General features: G+C 50.0%; 2 protein-coding genes and 1 long non-coding RNA gene across 3 annotated transcripts in view; 2 read left to right on the top strand and 1 right to left on the bottom strand.

The window, feature by feature from the left end:
* Positions 1 to 24,270, top strand: part of LOC310650467 — a 376,544-nt gene that overhangs the window by 68,966 nt on the left and 283,308 nt on the right. The gene's annotated exons all lie outside the window — the stretch shown is intronic.
* Positions 2,125 to 2,934, top strand: LOC310650481 (GTPase IMAP family member 1-like; the record flags this gene model as incomplete). Its single annotated transcript, XM_083380030.1, has 1 exon — positions 2,125 to 2,934. One exon carries the CDS (start codon positions 2,125 to 2,127, stop codon positions 2,932 to 2,934), a length of 810 nt encoding a protein of 269 aa, XP_083236156.1.
* Positions 12,274 to 20,617, bottom strand: LOC310650480 (GTPase IMAP family member 1-like; the record flags this gene model as incomplete). The annotated part of the gene is made up of 4 exons (XM_083380029.1): positions 12,274 to 13,052; positions 14,556 to 14,658; positions 16,867 to 17,061; positions 20,612 to 20,617. 4 exons carry the CDS (start codon positions 20,615 to 20,617, stop codon positions 12,274 to 12,276), a joined length of 1,083 nt encoding a protein of 360 aa, XP_083236155.1.

Genomic DNA, 24,270 nt, shown 5'->3' with positions numbered 1-24,270 from the left:
TATTATTATTTAGTATTGTTGTTGTTATTATTATGAAACAAATTAAATCCCCAGCTGTATATTCCATTTGTGGCTTTCACCCCACCATATTATTATTTAGTATTATTGTTGTTATTATTATGAAACAAATTAAATCCCCAGCTGTATATTCCATTCATGGCTTTCACCCCACCAAAATTATTATTATTTAGTATTAGTATTATTTGCGCACCAGGGGTGCACTCTTCCCAGGCGAGTCGGGGGGTCCCCCTTCTGTTTTCCTTCTCGGAGACGTTGAAGAGGCTGGAAGGGCACCTCTTGGGGGGGCGGGGCGGTGATCCTCGTGGGTCCGAAGAGACCCCCCCTCCAGACTAGCAAGAGAAATGGGCACCTCTTTCTGTGCAAGGCGGCCCCAGAGGCATCGCTGGGAAAGGCGGGAGGGGAGGGGCAGTGCCCCCGTTTCCTCCCCCCCACCCAAAAAGGGGTCGGAGCTGCCCCGGGCCCTCCCTCGCCTCAAAAAAAAAAAAGGATCTCTCCCCCCCACCCCCCAATCTTCTCTCTCCTTCCCCACAGTCCCGGGGAGACTTAATCCCTTTGCGAGCTTCAGCAGCCAGGAATGAACCGGCAGTCGACATTACAGGTAGGTCTGGGAAGGGGGGATCTTGAAAGGGGGGTGGGAAAGGGGAGACCCTCTGCTCAATGCGGCGCAGAATTTGGGTCCTGGAAAAAAGCATCCAGCCCCCACTCCCCCCCGTCATGCTCCAGCCCAGCATGCTCAAGCATGTAACGCCTCCCCAAATAAAGGGGGGGTCCCCCACCTGTACTTCCCCCTTTTCTCCTCCACCTGCCTGCCTCTCCCTCCTTTCTTCCCTTCCCGGGACCCTTCACAGCATCTCAGACCCACCCCAACACCTTAGCTGTGGGGGGGGGGAATGCTCCAGAGCAGCCTTGAATGGGGGTGGGGGACCAGGCTGAGGTTTCTGAATGGGGGTGGGGTGGGGGCAGCTGGCTCTCTCTAGCCCGCTGGACAGGTCTGACCCGTGTTTCTCTTTCCACTCTTCCAGGGAGCCTCAGATGAGGAGGCCATGCTGGGTAAGCGAGGAGGCCACGACTGGCATTTTGGGGTGGTGGCGGGGGAAAACTCGGCAGCCACTTGGGACGGCGAGCTGATGCCAGCTCAGAGGAAGAGCTGCGCTGGATTGGTCTCTTCCCCATAGCAAACAGCCAGAGCCTCACTGGCTGGCGTAGAGGAAGAGTGCCTTGGCCCCCTCGGCGGACACCCCCTCCCCACTCCTGAGCACAGCTGCCTCCCTCCGTCAGGGGCTCTCTTGCCCACGGATGGGCCTCCTCCCACAGTGCCTGCTGGCCTTTCAGCTCTGAGACCCACCTCGGACAGGGAAAAGGCAGGTTCGCCGTGGAAGGCAGTAGTCTCACCGGTGGGGTGGGAGAAACAGGCAGGCAGGAGGAAGGGGCTTCCATGGGGCACTCATGTGGGTGGGGGATGGCCCTCAAGACCCATTTCAGCAAACCCCTTGGGTCCACCCCTGGCAGTCAGAATTTCCTCGACTCCGCCTGGATCGTCCTCCCGGCAGGTTTAATCGCACTGTCTGAAAAAAACCAAGTTGGAAGCCGGTTTGCAAGCTTTGGGGTGGGGGAGGCAGGAGGGTCAGTCCTGTTTGGCCCAGCCTACCTCTGCATCCTGACCCCCCCCCCCACAGCCCAGTGGGTCAGGCATCCTCCCGCAGCTCTCTGCCAGCAGCCCTGAGTCTCTTCTGGGTCAATCTGCTCGATTGGACCCAGCTTTTGCTGGTAGGGGCTGGATGCAGTGGCCATATTCAGACCTCAGGTGTGGGGTGGGGGGCTGCTGGGACCCAGGCTGTCCTCTGAAAACTGAGGGTAATTTCCTGACTCAAGAGCTTCATTGTTTTATCAGCGGAGTTTTGCTAAAGTGGGATCGGCACGTAGAGATAATCTGTACGGTGGAGTATCCCATTTTAACGACTCTGGGAGATTCACCAAAAAACATCCCTGAAGCACTTCGGGGCAGGGGTGACTCTTTTCCAAAACTGTCTCCCTTTCCAGCCTGGTCAGTGACACCTGAAATGTTGGATCGCGGCCACACGGTTCTTCCTTGTAACGTGGGAAATGTCTCAATTCCTTTGTGTAACCCTGTCTTCTAAACTCGCAGGGGAGGACACCGAACTCCGGCTGATCCTGGTGGGAAAAACTGGAGGCGGGAAGAGCGCCACAGGCAACACCATCCTCGGCCGGAGAGAGTTCGAGTCCCTCCTGGGGGCAACAGCCACCACCCTGAGCTGCCAAAGGGGTGAAGGAAGATGGCAGGACAAGAAGATCTCCGTGGTCGACACCCCAGCCATTTGCGATTCTGAAAGCTACAGTGGGATGGTGAAAAGTGAGATCGGGGCTTGCGTCGAACTCTCCCGGCCTGGTCCCCATGCCCTGATCTTTGTGACCCAGGTGGGGCGATTCACTGCTGAAGATGTGGCTGCTGCAAAGCGGGTTTGGAATATCTTTGGGGCCAAGTCCGCCAAGCACACAATTGTGCTCTTCACCTACCTGGAAGATTTGGGAGGGGGCTCCCTGCAGGAGTATGTCCAAAACTCCGACAACCGGAATCTGCAGGGCCTGATCCGGCAGTGCGGGAACCGCTTCTGCGGCTTCAACAACAAGGCCACCGGAGCCGAGCGGGAGAGGCAGGTCTCAGAGCTGATGGAGATGGTGGAGAGAGTCATTTCTGAGAATCATGGGTCATATTACGTCAACCGGCTGTACGTGAAGCCCAACATATGGAAAAAGCCTGTTAGGATATTTGTAAAGGACCGCAAGGACTGTGAACGGGTGTCGAAGGGGTATTCCAGAGAGACTTGGGGATGGATTGGGTCATTTTGCGTTGTGGTAGTAATTGTGATCATTCTTGCTGTCCAGTTATCTTGAGTTCTTTGCAAAGTTTTGGGAGGGAGCAGAAGATACGTTGGGAGTGAGTGGCTTGTTGTGTACGTGCCCTGATTGCAGTGAACTTGACACATCTGGGGAGGGCAGAAGGGGACTGGTGGGATGCCGCAAGGGCCACAGTTCCCTTCACAGCCCAGCATCTCCCTAGTTCCTTCCCTGTCTCCAGGCCTTGGGACCCCTTGACCGATCTCAAGACCAAGCAGATTGGGGAGCTGGAGAATAGACCCCCCGGAAGGGACTTGGATTCTGCATTGTGTGTGTGTGTGTGTGGGGGGAAGAGGCAGTGGGATGGCACAAGCCTTCTCCGCAGCTGCACAAATAATAGAGCCGAGCCCAGCACCCTGCTAAAATTGTGGTGCAAAATCTCAACATTGGTGTGAGAAATGCAGCTTTCCTTTGAGTGGTTTGTAGTGCTCAGAGTGAGCTTCCCGTCTCCGAACACAGTTTGAATGATGGATGATCTGCTGGTGTGAATTCTCAATGACTCCACGGGGAGATTTGTGTGTGTGTGTGTGTGTGTGTGTGTGTGTGTGTGTGTGTGTGTGTGTGTGTGTGCTTATGTGTGCTGCCACCACGTGGCCGTTTTGGGGAAATTACAATGTGGGCAGACAGAACCCCTCCTACCCTATAATGTATTTCCTCTTCCCTCCCCTTTTCTGGGATGGACTTCCTCCTTCTTCATCCCTGGAGATGTTCATTCTCCATTATCAGCAGACATGTGATAACCAGCAGACATGTGCTCCAGATCCACATGCAGACGTTGGGAGTTATTACCATCTTCTGACTATTCTGGATCAAAGCCTTTGTACTGTAATTAATCCCTTGTTAAGACTTCTATGGTCTATATAAGCAAATGCCATTACTGTTAACAGCTCTCTCTCCAGGTAGCTGAACTCGTGGAAACACCCTTTATCATCTAAAAATACCTTTATTGCATGTAGAGTAGAATACAACAGGTGGGGTGCATTAAGATGGTTTGAACAGTATTTCCAAGGTCAGAAGATGGTAATAACTCCCAGCGTCTGCACGTGGATCTGGAGCACATGTCTGCTGGTTTTCACATGTCTGCCGGTAATGGAGAATGAACATCTCCAGGGATGAAGAAGGAGGAAGTCTATCCCAGAAAATGGGAGGGGAGAGGAAATACATCATAGGGTAGGAGGGGTTCTGGCTGCCCACATTGTAATTTCCCCATGGAAATGGCTTGATTTAAAAGAAAAGGACAAACGAGTACACGAATAAACTTTACCCTTTTGACAGTAACTTACTAAACGTGTGTAAAACATGTAACACATGTAACATGTAACACCAATTTCCTGGTAAGATCTATTGCACGGGTGTCATAGTCGCCCCGTCACGTGATGTGTCACGACGTATCGTGACTTTTTCCGCATTGCCTGAACTGGGGTGGGCACGGCCTCCACATGATGCAACCAGCCCGCGAGCTGGCAGTTTGATACATGTTATCTACCCTAATGACAGGTTCTCCTTGGCACCTGTATTAATAAAGGCACTTCATATGCTGATTGGTAAATGTTTCTGTAGTTGCGAGTCCTTTTGTGTTTTTCAGGATGAGTTACAACCATTTTCAAGAGCATTGACATTCGCTTTTTGCTAAACCAGGGTCTCCAAATGTGGCTACTTTAAGACTTGTGGAATTTCCCAGCCAGCATATCTGAACTTTATACTATCACCAGTATAAACTCCATATTTGATGAGAGAATGTGATATGTTCCCTGCACACCATCTACTATTAAAGTTTCCCTATCCAAAAATGTGATATATTATGTTCCCTGCATACCCACCATCTACTAATAGTTTCCCTATCAAAAAATGCAATATATTATGCTTCCTGCATATCCACCATCTACTAATAGTTTCCCTATCAAAAATAAGATATATGCTCCCTGCATACCCACCATCTACTAATAGTTTCCCTATTAAAAATGTGATATATTATGTTTACTGCATACCTACCATCTACTAGGTTTCCCTATCCAAAAATGTGATATATTATCTTCCCATCTACTAATAGTTTCCCTATCCAAAAATGTGATATATTATGTCACACTTGAGCACTGGGGAACTACCAGAGGGCTGGAAAAGAGCTGATGTAGTTCCCATCTTCAAAAAAGGGGAAAAAATGGATCCAGGAAACTACAGACCTATCAGCCTGACCTCAATATCTAGGAAGATCTTGGAAAAGCTAATCAAGCAACGAATCAGCGAACATCTAGAGGCAAACAAAATCATTATCAAAAGCCAACATGGGTTTATCAAAAACGGATCATGCCAGAGAAATCTTATTGCATTCTTTGACCAGGTGACAAAATTAGTGGACCAGAGGAATGCAGTGCTAGGCTGCATTAACAGAAGGATAGAATCAAGATCACATGAAGTACTAATACCATTTTAAAATGCCTTGGTAAGGCCACACCTGGAATACTGCATCCAGTTTTGGTCACCATGATGTAAAAAAGATATCAAGACTCTAGAAAGAGTACAAAGAAGAGCAACAAAGATGATTAAGGGAGTGGAGGCTAAAACATATAGGGAACGGTTGCAGGAATTGGGTATGTGTAGTTTAACGAAGAGAAGAGTGAGGGGTGACATGATAGCAGTGTTCCAATATCTCAGGGGCTGCCCCAAAGAAGAGGCAGTCAAGCTATTCTCCAAAGCACCTGAAAGCAGGACAAGAAGCAACGGATGGAAACTAGTCAATGAGAGAAGCAACCTAGAACTAAGGAGAAACTTCCTGACAGTGAGGACAACTAACCAGTGGAACAACCTGCCTCCAGAAATGGTGAATGCTCCAACAATGGAAGTTTTTAAGAAGAGACTGGCCAGCCATTTGTCTGAAATGGTATAGGGTTTCCTGCCTGAGCAGGGGGTTGGACTAGATCACCTCCAAGGTCCCTTCCAACTTCTTCTTCTTCTTCTTCTTCTTCTTCTTCTTCTTCTTCTTCTTCTTCTTCTTCTTCTTCTTCTTCTTCTTCTTCTTCTTCTTCTTCTTCTCCTCCTCCTCCTCCTCCTCATTATTATTATTATTATTATTATTATTATTATTATTATTATTATTATTATTATTATTATTAGGACTTCAGTAAGGCATTTGATAAAATAGACCACAACCTACTCCTTGATAAACTAAGACAAGGTGGGATAGACAACATCACTACCAGATGGATCTGTAACTGGCTAACAAACCATACTCAACGAGTATGGCACTACATCCACATGGACAGAAGTAAGCAGTGGGGTACCAGAACATTCTGTCCTAGGCCCAGTGTTCTTCAAAATTCTGGGTTGTATAATAAACAGAGGCATAGAATCAAGATCACGAGTAGTACTATTACCGCTGTATAAAGACCACAGCTAGAATACTGCAGCCAATTTTGGTAAAGGTAAAGGTTCCCCCACACATGCGTGCTAGTCGTTTCCGACTCTAGGGGCCGGTGCTCATCTCCATTTCAAAGCCGAAGAGCCAGCACTTGTCCGAGGACGTCTCCGTGGTCATGTGGCCGGCATGACTAGATGCCAAAGGTGCACGGAACGCTGTTACCTTCCCACCGTAGTAGTCCCTATTTTTCTACTTGCATTTTTACGTGCTTTCGAACTGCTAGGTTGGCAGAAGCTGGGACGAGGAACAGGCGCTCGCTCTGTTACGCGGCACTCGGGATTCGACCCGCCAAACTGCCGACCTTCTGATCGACAAGCTCAGCGTCCTAACCCACTGAGCCACCACGTCCCTAATTTTGGTAACCATACCACAAAAAAGATGTGGACAGTTTGGGAAAAAAAATTCAAAGAAGAGCAACTAAGATGATCAGGGGCCTGGAGACTAAAACATAGGAAGATTTGTGTCTGGCTAGTCTAAGGAAAAGAAGAAATAGGGGAGACGTGATAGCAGTGTTCCAGTATCTGAGGGGCTGCCACAAGGCAGAGGGGGCCAGGTTGTTCACCAAAGCACCAGATGGAAGAAACAACGGGTGGAAACTAACCAAAGAGAGAAGCAACCTAGAACTAAGGAGAAATTTCCTGTCAGTTGGAACAATTAATCAGTAGAACCACCTGCCTCCAGAAGTTATGAATGCTCCAACACTGCAAGTTTTTAAGAAGAGACTGGACAACCATTTGTCTGAGATGGTATAGGGTTTCCTGCCTGAGCAGGGGGTTGGACTAGATGACCTCCAAAGGTCCCTTCCAACATTATTATTATTATTATTATTATTATTATTATTATTATTATTATTATTATTATTACTTTTAAACAAATTTAATCCCTCCAGCTATATATTCCATTCATGGGTTTCACCCCGCCAAGTTTCCGTAATGGCAGCGACATCCCGTCTGCTTTCCTGTGCTCGGATTTCTAATTCACCCTCTTTGTTCCTCCTACTTGGCGCTTGGGTGTCTGGGTATTTGAGTCCTTTTGGAGGGACCCTGTTTCCTACTACACAACCCGTTTTGGGGTTGTTCCGTTCCCCTTCTTCCATACCCTTTGTTTGATGAGTGCACGCAATACCAACAGCCAGATTTCCTTTAACCGCGGCCTCCGTATTCTTGCAGCTGAGTTACTGGGAATAAGGAAGGCGTCCCCGTTCCCAAAGACAGGATTGCAGAAACGATGAAATGTCCCACTCGCAATCAGCCACCCTGCCAATGTTCCCCGGGGCTGGATGGGCGGGTGGGTGGGGGCAGGAACAGGGCTTATAAAGCAGCCCCCAGCCCACCAGAATGCGCTTGTACAAAAGGCAGGGGACTTGTGTGAACTCTGGAGTGCAGTGGACAGCAAAGCAGAACCACAGATAAAGCGGGTGGCGAACCTCCTTTTTTTGCAAAAACTGTCACCGAAGGCGAAGGTGGGCCAAGATGATTAGGAGAAAGGAAAGACTGGACAATGGCCCCCACCCTCCCCTGCTGGCCACACGCCAGTCAACCTCGGGAGAAATCACAAGGTTTAACGTTTGAGAAGCAATGCAAAAGTGAAGCCGGGCCAACCGACGAAAGGTGGAGAGACACACCTGCCTGTCCCTGCGGCGCCCAGATTGAACCCGGACAAGGTCCCAGGCGTGCCTGCATTTTATGGCCCTGTTTGTACCTGGGATCCAGCATGGACTCACCTGTTTAGGAAGGTTTATCGTTCCCGGCAATTGGAGGGGGGTGGGTCCAGGAGCTCTTCTAAGGCTGGTGGGACTGCCTGGGAGCCAGCCTCACGCGTCCTTTGGGCTCCGGAATTCCCTCCAACCAGTTTGTTATCCGTCCCCTCTCTACGGAATCTGACTTAGGGCAGAGTGGTTGGGGGGGGAGGGGAATAAGGGCACCGGAAGGGCTTAAAGGGGTGGGTGGGTGGAGGGCTGCAGCCAGGCCGTCCTTGGCCAAAGACCTTCTGCCCTTCAATCAGAATAGAGCTGGAAGGGACCTCGGAGATCCGCTAGCCCAACCCCTCTGCTCAAGCAGGAGACCCTAACAGAATCAAAGCGCTGGAAGGGACCTTGGAGGTCTGCTAGTCCAACCCCTCTGCTCAAGCAGGAAACCCTCTAGAGTTTAATGAAGAGAAGGACCAGGGGGGACATGATAGCAGCTTCCCAATATCTCAGGGGCGGCCCCAAAGAAGAGGGAGTCAAGCTATTTTCCAAAGCACCCGAAGGCAGGACCAGAAGCGACGGATGGAAACTAATCAAGGAGAGAAGCAACCTGGAACTAAGGAGAAACTTCCTGACAGTTAGAACAATTAACCAGTGGAACCACCTGCCTCCAGAAGTCGTGGGTGCTCCAACATGGGAAGTTTTTAAGAGACTGGACAGCCATTTGTCTGAAATAGGATAGGGTTTCCTGCCTGAGCAGAGGGTTAGACTAGATGACCTCCAAGGTCTCTTCCAACTTTTAAAAAAATTATTAGCATTAGCATCATTGTTAAATATCAGTTTCAAATCTGTTTTTTTTTAATCTATGCTTTTATTCGGGGTGGGCGAAAGGCACCAAGAAATGACTCCAGAAGCTGTGAATGCTCCAACACTGGAAGTTTTTAAGAAGAGATTGGACAGCCATGTCTGAAATGGTATAGGGTTTCTTGCCTGAGCAGGGGGTTGGACTAGATGGCCTCCAAGGTCTGTTCCAACTTTATTATTATTATGAAGAGACTGCACAGCCATTTGTCTGAAATGGTATAGGGTTTCTTGCCTGAGCAGGGGGTTAGGCTAAATGACCTCCACAGTCCCTTCCAACTTATTATTATTATTATTGCTGTTATTGTTGTTATGTAGATACTGGACAGCCATTTGTCTGAAATGGTATATAGGGTTTCCTGCCTGAGCAGGGGGTTGCACTAGATGACCTCCAGTCCCTTCCAACGTTGTTGTTGTTGTTGTTGTTGTTGTTGTTGTTATTATTATTATTATTATTATTATTATTATTATTATTATTATTATTATGAAGAGACTGGACAGCCATTTGTCTGAAATGGTATATAGGGTTTCCTGCCTGAGCAGGGGGTTGCACTAGATGACCTCCAAGGTCCCTTCCAACTTTTAATATTATTAAGATGAAGTCGGAGACACTGACACAAACCTGTTGTCTTTTATATGTGTATATAAATATGTTTAACATTCAAACTTACAAGAGTTCTTGTCATCATCCAGAACAGAAGACAAGGAAAGGCAGTCAGGGACACAGGAAGATCCTGAGGTAAAATTAAACACCGCGCAGAACACAGAGAAGAAAAAAAGCGGGGGAAAGGGGAAACGCCCCCTTTACACTTGCGGCAACCAATCCCAGCGCAGATCGCCTCTTGCACGAGCAGACCGGACAGTTCAGAACGGAGGAAGATCCTGAGGTAAATTAAACGGCAGGCCGAAGGCAGAGAAGGAAAAAGGCGGGAAAAAGGGAAGCGCCCACTTTACCCCCCACAGCAACCAATCGCAGCGCAGATCACCTCTCGCAGGAGCCAATCAAGTACAACTGCGTGTTGTGGCCCACGGCACGCTTTAGTCTGCCAGCCCCTAAATTCAATATCTTAAAGAATACAGAATGACAAAGAGTTAGAAGGGGCCCTGACAGAATCGCAGACTAACAGAGCTGGAAGGGAACTTAGTGGTCTTCTAAGTCCAACACACACACCCCGCGCTCAAGACCCTCTACTCTTTCAGATAAATGTCTGTCTAGTCTCTACTGAAAAACCCCCATTGTTGGAGCGCTCACAACTTCTGGTGGCAAGCAGTTCCACTGGTTAAATTGTTCTTGCTGTTAGGAAATTTCTCCTTAGTTCTAGCTTGCTCCTCTCCTTGATTACATTTCCATCCGTTGCCTTCAGGTTCTTCAGGAGAATAAGTTGACTCCCCCCCCTCTTCTTTGGGGCAGCCCCTCAAATACTGGAATACTTCTATCATGCCCCCCCTTAGTCCTTCTTTTCTCTAGATTGGCCATACCCAAATCCTGCAGCCGTTCTTTGTGTTTTAGCTTCCAGCCCTTTGATCATCCCAGTTGCTCCTCTCTGCTTTTTTGTAACGTGAGGACCAAAACTGGATGTGGCTTTCCAGGTGTGGCCTTACTAAGGCTTTACAAAGCGGTACTAAAAACGTCACCTGGTTTTGATTCAGTGCCTCCGTTTATACAACCAAGGATCAGGTTAGCTTTTTAATGGCTGGCTCCCGTTGAAGAGATGTGTCCACTTGGAAGCCAAGGTCAGACCCCACCATGTGTTGGAGGCAGCGCCCGGCTTTCTTTTGTGGCTTGAATTGACTTTCTGTGCAAGCCGCAATCACCCGTGGCTCGGTGTCCTTGCCCCGATCCCAGAAGCTCCCTGCCCTTTCCTGAATTTTGGGATACATTCCCCGAATCCAAAGATTGCAATCAACATTTACCAATCCACATATGGAGAGCCTTTATTAATAAAAATGCCGAGAAGAACGTGGTAATAGGGTGCATCTTACCAAGAAATTGGTGTTAAACATATACAGTGCGTAATTCTGTAAACTTTATATAACATGTATTTTATATAATACAAGTAGCCCTTGACTTACAACAGCTGGTTTAGTGACCATTCAGAGTTACGGCAGCACTAGGAAATCTGACTTTTGATACCTTTTCACACTTCTAACCATTGGGGCATCCCCATAATCATGCCTTCAAAGTTCAGACATTTGGCAACTGACTCGTATTTATGAGTTGCAATGTGCCAGGATCCCACGATCCCTTTTTATGACCTTCTGACGAGAAAGTCAAGAGGGAAGCCGGCTTCGCTTAACGGCCATGTGCCTAACTTAACCGCCGCCGCAGCGATTGACTTAACCATGGCGAGAAAGGTCGTAAAGAAAGGTCATAAAATGGAGCAAAACTCCCTTCACAAATGTGTCTCACTCCGCAAGATAAATGTTGGGTTCAACTGTGGCCGTAAGTCGAGGACTACCTGTGTACAAGATGTCATTCTGTAAACTATGTCACACATATATCTTATATAATACACACGTTTAGTAAGTTACTGTCAAAAGGGTAAACTTTATTCGTGTACTCGTTTTTTCCTTTTCTTGTAAATCAAGCCATTTTCATCCTATTTTTCTTCATTTTGCACTGGAGTAGTGGGATCATCTCTTCTCTCCCCCCAAGAATGGCGGACACCCACTTCTAGTCCCCCTCAGCCACAGAAGCTCACGGCGCATGTGGGAGTTATTTTCCTTCAGCGGCAGGGCCGCTATAGACAAAAAGAGGTTTTGTCCTGAGAAAGGTGGATGGACACCAATTGGAGACAATGGAGCACACTGTTGGAAGACCTAGAGGACAGACACACACACACACACACAAACACGGAGAAAATCTCCCTGTGAGGTCGCTGAGAATTCACACCAGCAGATCATCCATCATCCAAACTGTGTTCGGAGATGGGAAGCTCAATCTGAGGACTACAAACCACTCAAGGGAAAGCTGTGTATCTTGCACCAATGTTGAGATTTTGCACCATTTTACCAGGTTGCTTAGCTGGGCTTGGCTCCATTATATGTGCCACTGCCCAGAATGCTGTGCCACCCCATTGCCTCATTTCCCCTCCACACACACACACAAAAACAATGCAGAATCCAAGCCCCTTCCCTCCATTCTGCTCGGTCTTGAGATCCGTCAAGGGGGACAAGGGGTCCCAAGACCTGGAGAGAGGGAAGGAACTGGGGAGACGCTAGGGCTGTGAAGGCAACTGTGGCTCTCCTGGCATAACACCGGTCTCCTTCTGGCCTCCCCAGGTATGGCAAGTTCACTGCAATCAGGGCAAGTCCACACAAACCACTCACTCACGACGTATCTTCCTCTCCCTCCAAAAACTTTGCAAAGAACTCATGAATAATGGACAACAAGAAGGATCACAAACACAAACACTGCCAAGCAACACCAGACAATCCATGCTTGACTCTTTGTGGAACTCCAAGGTGCCTGGGGTACCCATGTCCTCTCTCTTCTGTTCTTGGCCACGAAAGATTGGACGTGCTCGTCCCGTAAGTTGGGCTCCCTGTACAGCTGGTTGACGTAGCATCTCCCCCCGTTCTGGAAAACGGTCTTCTGCACCATCGCCATCAGCTCCGAGACCTGCTTCTCCCGCTCGGCTCCGGCGGCCTTGTTGTTGAAGCCGCAGAAGCGGTTCCCGCACTGACGGATCAGGCCCCGCAGATTCCTGTTGTCGGAGTTTTGGACGTACTCCTGCAGAGGGTTCCATCCCAGATCCTCCAGGCAGGTGAAGAGGACGATGGTGTGCTTGGCGGACTTGGCCCCAAAGATATCCCAGACACAGTTTGCGGCAGCCACGTCTTCCGCAGTGAAGCGCCCCACCTGGGTCACCAAAATCAGGGCGTGGGGACCAGGCCGGGAGAGCTCGACGCAAGCCCTGATCTCATTTTGCACAATCTCACTGTAGTTTTCAGAATCGAAAATGCCGGGCGTGTCAACCACGGAGACCTTCCTGCCCTGCCAGCTTCCCTGCCCCCTTTGGCACCTCAGGGTGGTGGCCTTTGGCCCCAGGAGGGACTCAAACTCTCTCCGGCCGAGAATGGTGTTGCCCGTGGCGCTCTTCCCACCTCCGGTCTTCCCCAGCAGTATTAGTCTGAGTTCGGCGTCCTCCCCTGCGGGTTTGGAAGGCAACGTTACTTAAAAGGAGTGGAGACATTTTTCACGTGCCCAGAAAGAAAAGGGTAGCCACGATCCAACATGTTGGGGCGTCACTGAACAGGCTGGAAATAGCGACATAAGAAATAAGAATAGAATAGAATAGAATAGAATAGAATAGAATAGAATAGAATAGAATAGAATAGAATGGAATGGAATGGAATGGAATGGAATGGAATGGAATGGAATGGAATGGAATAGAATAGAATAGAATAGAATAGAATAGAATAGAATAGAATAGAATAGAATAGAATAGAATAGAATAAGAAAGAATAGAACAGAGTAAGAAATAAGAATAGAACAGAACAGAATATGGAATAAGAAAATAGAATAGAATAGAACAGAACAGAATAGAATAGAATATAGAATAAGAAATACAATAAGAAATACAATATTAGAATAAATAGAATAAGAAAGAACAGAATAAGAAATTAGAATAGAATAAGAAATAATAGAATAGAAACAGAATAGAAATAGAATAGAATAAGAAATAAAAATAGAACAGAATAAGAAAGAATAGAACAGAATAAGAAATAAGAATAGAACAGAACAGAATATGAAATAAGAAAATAGAATGAAATGGAATAGAATGGAATGGAATAGAATAGAATAAGAAATAAAAATAGTAGAATAAGAAAGAATAGAACAGAACAGAATATGAAATAAGAGAATAGAACAGAACAGAATATAAATAACAGAATATTAGAATAGAATAGAATAAGAAATAGAACAGAATAATAAATTAGAATAGAATAAGAAATAATAGAATAGAAACAGAATAGAAATAGAATAAAATAAGAAATAAAAATAGTAGAACAGAATAAGAAAGAATAGAACAGAATATGAAATAAGAGAATAGAACAGAACAGAATATAGAATAAGAAATAGAATATTAGAATAAAATAGAATAAGAAATCGAACAGAATAATAAATTAGAATAGAATAAGAAATAAGAATAGAATAGAATAAGAAACAAGAATAGAACAGAACAGAATATGAAATAAGAAAATGGAATAAAATAGAATAGAATAGAATAGAATAGAATAGAATAGAATAGAATAGAATAGAATAGAATAGAATAGAATAGAATAGAATAGAATAGAATAGAATAGAATAGAATAGAATAGAATAGAATAGGAGCTGAAAGGGACTTTGGAGGTCTTCTAGTCCACTCCCCCTGCTTGAGCAGGAGAAACTACACCATCTCAGACAAGTGACATTCTGGTCTCTTCTTTAAAAACCAGTAGGGACTGTGGGAGCAGGCCAGAGAGGACCACCCGTGGGTAACACAGACCCGGAGGGAGGGAGGGAGGGAGGGAGGGAGGGCAGCCATGCTCCAGACTGGGGGGTTTTCCAGAGAGGGGCCAAGGCACCTCCTCATCTGGGCCGGCCAGCAAGGCTCTTTCTGTCTGCTATGGGGAGAGAGGGCTGGTCTTTCCTCGGGACCGGCATCCGCTCACCCGCCAAGTGGCTGCCGTGTGGGCCCCACAGAGTCCGAGGGTCCCCTGAATGCCCGACGTGGCCTCCTCGCTTGCCCAGGGCGCCCTCCTCATCCGTGGCTCGCTGGAAGAGTGGAAAGGATGCATGGGTCAGACACGGCTCGTCACGCTCCCGAAGCCTCGGCAGGTCCAGTGGGGCAGAGGGAGCCTATTCCCGCCCCCCCTCCTCCCCTTCAGGCCCAGAAACCGCAGCCTGGACCCCCACCCCATTTAAGGGACCGCTCAGAATCTGCTCTGGAGCCCCCAACCCATTTAAGGGACCGCTCAGAATCTGCTCTGGAGCCCCCACCCCATTTAAAGCATCGCTCAGAATCTGCTCTGGAGCCCTCACCCCATTTAAGGCATCGCTCAGAAATTGCTCTGGACCCCCCCATTTAAGGCACCACACTGAAGCTGCTCTAGAGCCCCCCCATTTAAGGCACCGCTCTGAAGCTGCTCTGGAGCCCCCCCATTTAAGGCATCGCTCAGAATCTGCTCTGGAGCCCCCCCATTTAAGGCATCGCTCAGAATCTGCTCTGGAGCCCCCCCATTTAAGGCATCGCTCAGAAGCTGCTCTAGAGCCCCCTCCCCATTTAAGGCATCGCTCAGAAGCTGCTTTGCAGCCCCCACCCCATTTAAGGCATCGGTCAGAAGCTGCTCTGGAGCCTACCCCATTTAAGGCATCGGTCAGAAGCTGCTCTGGAGCCCCCCCCATTTAAGGCATAGGTCAGAATCTGCTCTGGAGCCCCCCCATTTAAAGCATCGGTCAGAAGCTGCTCTGCAGCCCCCACCCCATTTAAGGCATAGGTCAGAAGCTGCTCTGGAGCCCCCAGCCCATTTAAGGGATCGCTCAGAAATTGCTCTGGGACACCCCCCCCATTTAAGGCACTGCTCCGAAGCTGCTTTGGAGCCCGCCCCCAGGTAAGGGGGGGAGGGCTGAGAAGGGACCAAGGAAGGGGGGGAATGAGGGAGGGGGAAGTGGGTCAGGGTCCACCCCAGCTTGGGGGGGGGCACACATTGCATAATTCAGTAGCGGAATCTCCCTCGCCCCCTATCCTTACAAGACGCAGATAGAGCTGGTTTTTGGGGAGGGGACAAACGGGGCCCCAAAGCGGCCCCCAGATGCTTGTCCGGACCCCAAATCCTTCCACACAGGAGCCGAGCATCCCCCCTTTTCTGAAACATTGCCCCCCCTCACCTCCCGCGCACAAATACACACACACACACAAACACCCCCCCCCATTTCTTTCGAGAGACCTTACCCTGGGATACGTCCTAGTAGTCGCCTGGTCCATGATTCCCAGCGGTTGAGAGCTTTGGAGCTTCCTGAGCCTGGGGGTGGGGGGGCGGGAAGAAGAGAGAAGATTGGGGATCCCCGAGGAAGAACTGGGGGGGGGGAACGTCTGAACAAAGGGGTGGGGGAGGAATGGGAGCGCTGCCCCTCCCCTCCTGCCTTTTTTTCTAGCAATGCGTGACACCCCGGCCCCCCCACAAGGACGTTTCTCCCAGGGGACTTTGGGGAGGGGTCCCAAAGAGATGCAAATCCCCCCCCACCGAAAAGCTCCGGGACCCTCTGCATCACCCCGTAAAGGGGGGGGCGCTTCCACCTCCCCCCACCTCCTCCCTCTCTCCCCCCCCGCACAGAAAGGGGGGCGGGGGTCGCAACTCCGGGCCGGTCTCCTTTGCTCGGACTGCCCCACGCAACTCCAACTCAGGGCTTCCCCCTCCTCCCCCTTCCGCGCAAAGACCCCCGGGAGCCTCCTCTGCCCCCCTCCCCTTTGGGGGACCCCCCTTCTCCCCCCCTCCTCACTTGCCCTGCCGCGCAAAGACCCCTCCGGGAGCCTCCTCTGCCCCCCTCCCCTTTGGGGGACCCCCACTTCTCCCCCCCTCCTCACTTGCCCTGCCGCGCAAAGACCCCTCCGGGAGCCTCCTCTGCCCCCCTCCCCTTTGGGGGACCCCCCCTTCTCCCCCCCTCCTCACTTGCCCTGCCGCGCAAAGACCCCTCCGGGAGCCTCCTCTGCCCCCCTCCCCTTTGGGGGACCCCCCCTTCTCCCCCCCCTCCTCACTTGCCCTGCCGCGCAAAGACCCCTCCGGGAGCCTCCTCTGCCCCCCTCCCCTTTGGGGGACCCCCCCTTCTCCCCCCCTCCTCACTTGCCCTGCCGCGCAAAGACCCCTCCGGGAGCCTCCTCTGCCCCCCTCCCCTTTGGGGGACCCCCCTTCTCCCCCCCTCCTCACTTGCCCTGCCGCGCAAAGACCCCTCCGGGAGCCTCCTCTGCCCCCCCTCCTTCCCCACCTGCGCTGCTGCGGAGAAAACCTGCGCGCGATCCCCGTCGGGCTCCTTGGATCTCCCCGCGCCTGGCAGGATCGTCAGCTGTGCGGCCCGCGGAGCCGCCCCGGCTGCCTTTTGCCCGGGCGGGCGGGGTCGGGCAGGGGCGGGGTCGGGAGGGGGATTGGCCCGGGAACGCTCCTCCCTCTTCTTCCCCCCCACCTAAGGACAGTGAAAGTGAAAGTGAAAGTGCCGACCAACAGGACAGCTCCGTCTCTACCTCACCTTTCGGCACTTGCACACAGGCACACACACAACCCCCCCTACTCATTATAAGGGGCGCCCCCCACCCCATCAGCGGCCAGAGAGCCCCACCCAGCCCCGATTTTCTCCTCTTCCGGCAACCCCTCCTTAGGCTCCCTCGGAAAAAAGGGGCGCCCGGAGCCGCAGCCGAACTCCGGGTGGGGGTCTCTGACCCTGACCAAGAGAATAGAATAGAATAGAATGACAAGAGCTGGAAGAGATCTAGGAGGTCATCTAGTCCAACCTCCTGCTCGAGCAGGACATTTGACGCAGGCCATAAAGAAAGATACAAAGAATACATAAAAGTGAGGTAGAACATAAAAGTGAGGCGTAAAGAAAATGCGTGTATTAGTTGGGAGAGGAACAAGGAAATGGAGAAATGCCAAACCACAAGTTCAACTGTCGGTCACACCTCGTAGGCCAGCACAGAGTTCAGTTACAGCTAACCACATATGTCTCGCTTGTAGCTAACCACAAACATGGTGCCGGAAACTTAGAAGCTTGGCAAGACACCTGTGACCTTTGCTAGAGACAAGGTTGCACTATATTTATTTATTAATTTAGATTTCTATACCGCCCTATCCCCGAAGGACTCAGGGCGGTTTACAGGGCAGCATAAAATACAATATAAAAGATAATATAAAATTAAAATAAATTAAATTAATTAAGCCCAACAATTAAAACAATATTTAAAAAGCTAAAACCCCTTCAGTCCAGGCCTGATAGATCGAAAAGCCAGGTTTTCAGGTCCCGGCGAAATGAACGCAGATCGGGGGCGGTCCGGAGTTCCACAGGTAAATCATTCCAAAGGGCAGGCGCTATAATTTAGCATCGCTAGCGGGGGCTAGGGGTGAGCTAGAAGGGGGCCTAGAACTCATGTAACCAATCAGAGCTCATAAGTTACATTTCCGTGTTTTGGTACTTGTGGAGACTATATATGTACTTGTTTTTCCATGAAAAGGTGTTCAGACATTGACATTGCTTTTTGCTCGGAACCTTTTGCGTGCGAAACAGAACAAACTTCTTTTGATTCCGAGGTCTGAGTCTCTTGATTCTGCAACAAGATCCTTGAGAGAATCATAGAATGACAGAGCTGGAAGGGATCTCGGAGGTCTTCTAGTAGTCCAGCCCCCTGCTCGAGCAGGAGATTCTTTCAAAATCATAGAATGACAAGAGTTGGAGGGGAACCCTGGAGGTCATCTAGTCCAGACATGTCAAACACAAGGCCCGGGGGCCAGATCCGGTCCGCGAAGTGGTTTCATGCGGCCCGTGAAGCCATCCTGGAAACAGTGAGGGAACGGCCCCCACTGCCTTGGCCCTGGCCCAGAGACCCTCCTTCTGCCAGAGACCCTCAGATCTCTCCCACTCCTGCCCAGGCCCCCATAGGCACCCTTGATGCGAACGGTGTAGAGCTGGCCACGCCCACCCAGTAGGCCATACGCACTCTAGCCACGCCCACCCAGTAGGCTACGCCCACCCAGGCCACACCCACCTGGCCCTTTGAGGGCAACCGCAATGCTGATGCGGCCCTCAATGAAATTGAGTTTGACACCCCTGATCTAGTCCAACCCCCAACCCCATGTTAGGAAAGGGAAGTGGGAAGGAGAAAAGTCCCAGCTTGCTTTTGGCAGGGATCCCATAAAATGGACCCTAGAAGGGGGGAAACGCAGGGCCGTGACCTTTAGCAGTGTGGCCCCCTTGGAGCAGAGGATCAAGTAGAGAAGCCCACCTTTCCTGAAGCCCCCAAAGCAAGGGGGGGAGGGATCAGGATGACTCTTCCTCAAGGTCAGTGGCGGTGGGGGGCGAGGCTCTTTTAACCCCCTCCAATTCCTGCCTATATTTTCTCCGGGGAGGAGAGTTCCTGTCAACCCTTGAATAGGATAGGATAGAAATAGAGCAGAATATTTCCATGTTTTCTGTTCCATTCCATTCTATATTCTATTCCATTCCATATTTTCTATTCTTTCCTTTCTTTTTCACTCCCTCCCTGTTTTGCTGTATTTCTGTAGAGAGGTAATTATTTCTTCTACTCTTCAAATCCTCTTTGATTAGATAGATAGTTAGATAGTTAGATAGTTAGATAGATAGATAGATAGATAGATAGATAGATAGATAGATAGATAGATAGATAGATAGATAGATAGATAGATAGATAGATAGATGTAGGCAGGTAGGTAGGTAGATAGACAGATACTGATAGGTAGGTAAGTAGATAGACAGACAAATAGAGACAGACAGATAGATACTAGTAGGTAGATAGACAGACAGACACCGGTAGATAAGACAGATAGAGAGAACAAGAAGAAAATAGGCGGGAACAGGAACATCCTGAGGTAAAATAAACAGCAGGCAGAACACAGCGGAGAAAAAAAGGCGGGGAAGAAAGGGTGACACCCCCTTCACCCTGGCGGCAACCAATCGCAGCGCAGTTCGCCTCTTACTTGAGCAGAGAAGAACATCCTGAGGTAAATTAAACGGCGGGCAGAAAGAAGGCGGGGAAAAAAAAGGCGGGAAGGAAAGGGTGACCCCTCCACCCCATTAGTGGAATTCCTGGAGCCCCCCCTGGCCCTCACGGAGCTCCTCCGGCCCCTTCGCCGAGCCTGGGGGTGTCTCTGAGGAGGGGGGAGGGTCAGGATTGAATCCCCCTCCCCAGGTATCCCCCCATACTCCCCCGGCTAGCCTTTCCCCAATCTTTGCTTCCCACATCACCCTGTCTTCCCCCCTCTTCTGCCCCTCCCCGCCCCAAGGAAACGCGGGGGGGGGGGCGCCAAGCCAGGCAGAGCGGGCAGCAATCTTGCTGAGGTGGGCTGCCTGTTCCTTTTTTGGGTGGGGGCGGCTCTTTCCGGCATCCCCTGCAATCCTGGCCGAGCAGCTTTCCCTCCCCTCAACTTCCCCCCCCCTCTTCTTCCTCTCTTGAGAGCTTCCGATGTCCCTTCTCTCTCGGGTGAGTGGGGGAGGGGCAAGGAAACGAGGGGCTCCAAGCACTGGCCAAGCAGTCCTTCTAAGGGGACCCCTGAATCCCTAGCGCGGGAGGGGCCAGTGAGACACCCCAGCCTTCAAGACGGGTTTTCATCCCTGTTCGGCTGTATTTCTGTAGAGAGGTAATTATTTCTTCAACTCTTCAACTCCTCTTTGATTAGATAGGTAGGTAAGGTAGAGTTAGACAGATATTGGTTGGTAGATAGATAGATGCAGTGCTTTTTTTGTAAAAGAAAAAGGTGCCAGAACTCACACATGTCATACAACCTGCCTTGCCTACCCTACAAGGCTCCATCCAAAAAAGGTGCCGGAACTCCGTTCTGAGTGTTCTATGAGGAAAAAAGCCGTGGATAGATGGATAGATAGGTAGGTAGGTAGAAATAGACAGATATTGGTAGGTAGGTAGATAGATTAGATAGATGATAAATAATAGAGATAAGACAGATACTGGTAGATAGATACATAGACAGACAGACATAGATAGCTTTACCTGCATGGGCACTAGTACTGCCCTGTTTGCACGGCGCGGTGCCCCTTTCGGCAGCTTTGCAGACGGGCCGCAGCAGCTTTCCCAAGAAGCGGCGCTGCTGCCCGTTCGCGCGGAGGTACGGAGACCTGCCCGACGTTTGGGGAGGTGCGCGCGCACCTACAGCCGTTCGGAGAGGTGCGTGCGCACCTCTCGGAATAGGTACCAGCGCCGCTTCTTGGGAAAGCTGCCACGGCACATTTGCAGGCTGCCAAAAGCGGCAGCTTTGCAGACGGGCCGTCGCCGTCGCGCAACCGGGAACCGGTTCCATCACACATTAAAAAAAAAGTAACCGTGCGTGTCTGCGCATGCGCAAGAAAAACCCATTTTGCGCATGCGCAAAATGTTTTTTTGCGCATGCGCGTGCATGGATGCACGCACGCGGCTCCCACTTTTTTTTATGTGTGATGGAACCGGTTCTCAGTAGCTGTTTTCCTTTTTCAGGTTGCCGATCTGTGTCCTAGATGATGTTGTTCCTACACAACAACCCAGGCTCCTTCTGTAACTCCTTTTCCCCCTCCCCTTACCATGCTCTTTTTATGTAAGCAATCACCTGTACCTAAAGCCTGAAACATTTGCTTCTATATAACTAATTTCCCAATCTAAAGCACCTACAAAGCTGCTTGCACATAAACAAAGATTTCCAACAGCTCCTTCAAAGATTAAACCTCGTGATTTCTCCCAAGCTGCTTGGCGTGGGGCCAGCCGGAGAGGGCCCAGGTCATGGTCCAGCCTCTCCTTTGTCTTTCTCCTAATCTTTGCCTACCTTTGCCTCCCGGGATGATGACGCAAAAGGTTTGCCACCTGCTTTATCTCCTCCTTTTCCACCACCATAAAGTGGACTCCAGAGTCCATCAGTCATTTGGCTTTTGTACAAGTGCATTCTGGTGGGGCGGGGGCTGTTTCTAAGCCCTGGTCTGCCCCCCCTGCCCCCCCAAATCGCCGACAACCAGCACCAGGGAACGTTGACAGGTTTTTTTTTCCCTCGAGCTTCCGACCTCCCGTTCTTAGGGAAAGTTGTAGAATAGGTTGCAACCCGGCAGCTGACGAGGGTCCCAGGTGAACCGGATGATTTGGGGCCCCTTTCGGTCAGGAACCCGTGGAACGGCCTGCCACCAGAAGCTGTGGGTGCGCCATCACCGGAGGACTTTAAGAAGCGATCTGAAATGGAAGAGGCTCTTCTGTCTGCGCAGGGGGGCGGACTAAAAGACCTCCAGGGTCCCTTCCGACTGTGGTTCTGTTCCGTTTTCTTGTTTGGAGGGAGGGGGGAGGTCTCTGGCCAAAAAGTCCTGCAGATCCAAGTCAGTAGTCCTGAAGAGACTCCCTGGGACTTTGCTAGCATCCCATCAGAGGGGCCCCTGTGGCCCCTTGGAGTCTTTCAGAAGTCAGATGTGCCTGAGGCTGGGGGGAACCATCTGAAGACACCCCCCCTGGTGACTGGCCATGGATAATGGACATGGTCGCCATGTGCAGCAACCGCTGGGCGATGCTGCTGGCCTGGCCGATTGATGGGGGTCTCCTTGGAGCTGCCCCCACATACACTTTGGCTCTTACCCCCCGAGACAGGCCTATATGGGGGGATTCAGGGCCCACTTGTGTAGGGGACCCCAAAAAAGAGAGCTGTGGGTGGCCCCAGAAGGGACTGTTCAGTTGGGCCTTGCAGCCAGCTGGGGTTGGGGGTCTCAAACATCACGGGCGGGGGGGGGGGGAACTAGATGGCACTCATTTGCTCCCCTTCCCCATCTTCCAAAGGAAGGGGGGGGCTTTTTGAGTTAGCTGGCCTGGACTGAGGGGTTTTAAGGTTTTTAAATTCTAATTTTAAATTTTGGGGCTATTGATTTAATTTTATTTTAATTTTTTTATATTGTATTGTTTTAATTTTGCCCTGTAAACCGCCCTGAGTCCTTCGGGAAAAGGGCGGTATATAAATTGAATTAAATAAATAAATAAATAAATATTTTATTAGTTTACTAATTTTACAGTCAAGTATTTAATAGGCAACGTGTTGTCTGGGTCCGTTAGTAAATTCTAGATCCAATATTACGCCATCAAATATTTCCCCTCTTCTTCCAGCAATTCTTACCAACTTCTGTGTTACATTTTTCTCATGCTATCAATAATGTCGGTTGTGGATAGCTGTTCTAACCAGAACGTATCCTAATTGCATTTGCCCTTAATAGCCACATGTTCAATCAGTATCCTGTTTTTGCTTTTTTTTTTAAAATTTCCCCCAAAGGAGTGTTTTTTTTTATGGCTCCGTGACCTCTGCAGACCTGCATGGTTCTGCCTTTCCTCTGCTCCCCCAATTTGGGGAGGAAAGGGCAACGAGGAGAGGCTGGGGGGGGGGACTTTCAGACCCACCGCAGGGGTTTGGGGGATCCCCCACACCCTTCAGAATTTATTTATTTTATTTATTTTAATCCCATTTATATCCCGCCCTTCTCCGAACACTCAGGGCGGCTTACAATCTAAGAAGCACAAATCACTGTGCTTAGCAATAGCCTTCATTCTATGTATACGCCTGCTTATTAGGGCTTTCGCGCCCCCCCCAAGCGGCATTATTACAAAGTCAGCTTATTGCCCCCAACAATCTGGGTCCTCATTTTACCTACCTCGGAAGGATGGAAGGCTGAGTCAACCTTGAGCCTGGTGGGACTCGAACCTGCACTAATTGCAGGCAGCTGGTGTTACTTAAGGAGGCATTAGCCCACTGCTCCACCAAAGCTCAGGCGGAGAGACGGAGTCACATTTTACGAGAGCTTCTTTTGCAAGGACTCCATAGAAGCGACTGACACTCACTCCTCAAAAAAAGAAATCAATGCCTTGTCTCCTGGTGTGTGTGTGTGACAACAATGGGGTGTCCGAAGGAAGCCCTGGGATTGCACAGGGACATGGATCAAGGCTGGGAGGGTGCAGAACAGCTCCTGAGGGCCAAAGGAAGGGATGGGGTGTCTGTGTCAAGGCTGGGGCAGGAATGGGGGGGGGCATGGAAGAGGCGTGGCCCAATAGGGGCTGGAGTTGAGGGCGGCCAAAAACTAACTCGTTTTGGAGAGGGGCCCAAAGTTCCTGCTGCCCCTTTGGCCACTGGACAGCTGAACTTTCCTTCGCCTGCTGGTTGAGGAGGCCGCTCGGCGAAGAGACTTGTTGAAAGACCACACCTGGAATACTGCAGCCAATTTGGGTCCCCACATCACAAAAAAGAGGTTGAGACTTTGGAAAAAAAAATTCTTGAGAAGAGCAACTTAAGGGGATCCAAGGCCTGGAGGCTAAAATGTATGAAGAACGGCTACAGGACTTGAGTTTGGCTACTCTCGCGAAAAGAAGAAACAGGTGACGTGATAGCAGCATTCGAGTATATGGTGGGGGGGCTGCCCTAAAGAAGAGGATGGGGGTCAAACTATTCTCCAAAGCACCAGAGGGCACAATGAGAAACAATGGTTGAAAAGTGATCAGAGAGAGAAGCAACCTGGAATTAAGGAGAAACTTCCTGACAGTGAGGACAATTAACCTGTGGAACAGCTTGCTACCAGAAATGGTGGATGCTCCATCACTGGAGATTTTTTAAGAAGAGGCCAGACACTCATTTGTCTGAGATGGTATAGGTGTTCCTGCTTGAGCGGGGG

The sequence above is a fragment of the Vipera ursinii genome (genome assembly GCF_947247035.1).
Source record: "Vipera ursinii genome assembly, contig: SUPER_Z_unloc_1, whole genome shotgun sequence".
NCBI classification, from domain to species: domain Eukaryota; kingdom Metazoa; phylum Chordata; class Lepidosauria; order Squamata; family Viperidae; genus Vipera; species Vipera ursinii.
This window is presented reverse-complemented; position numbering and strand designations above follow the sequence as displayed.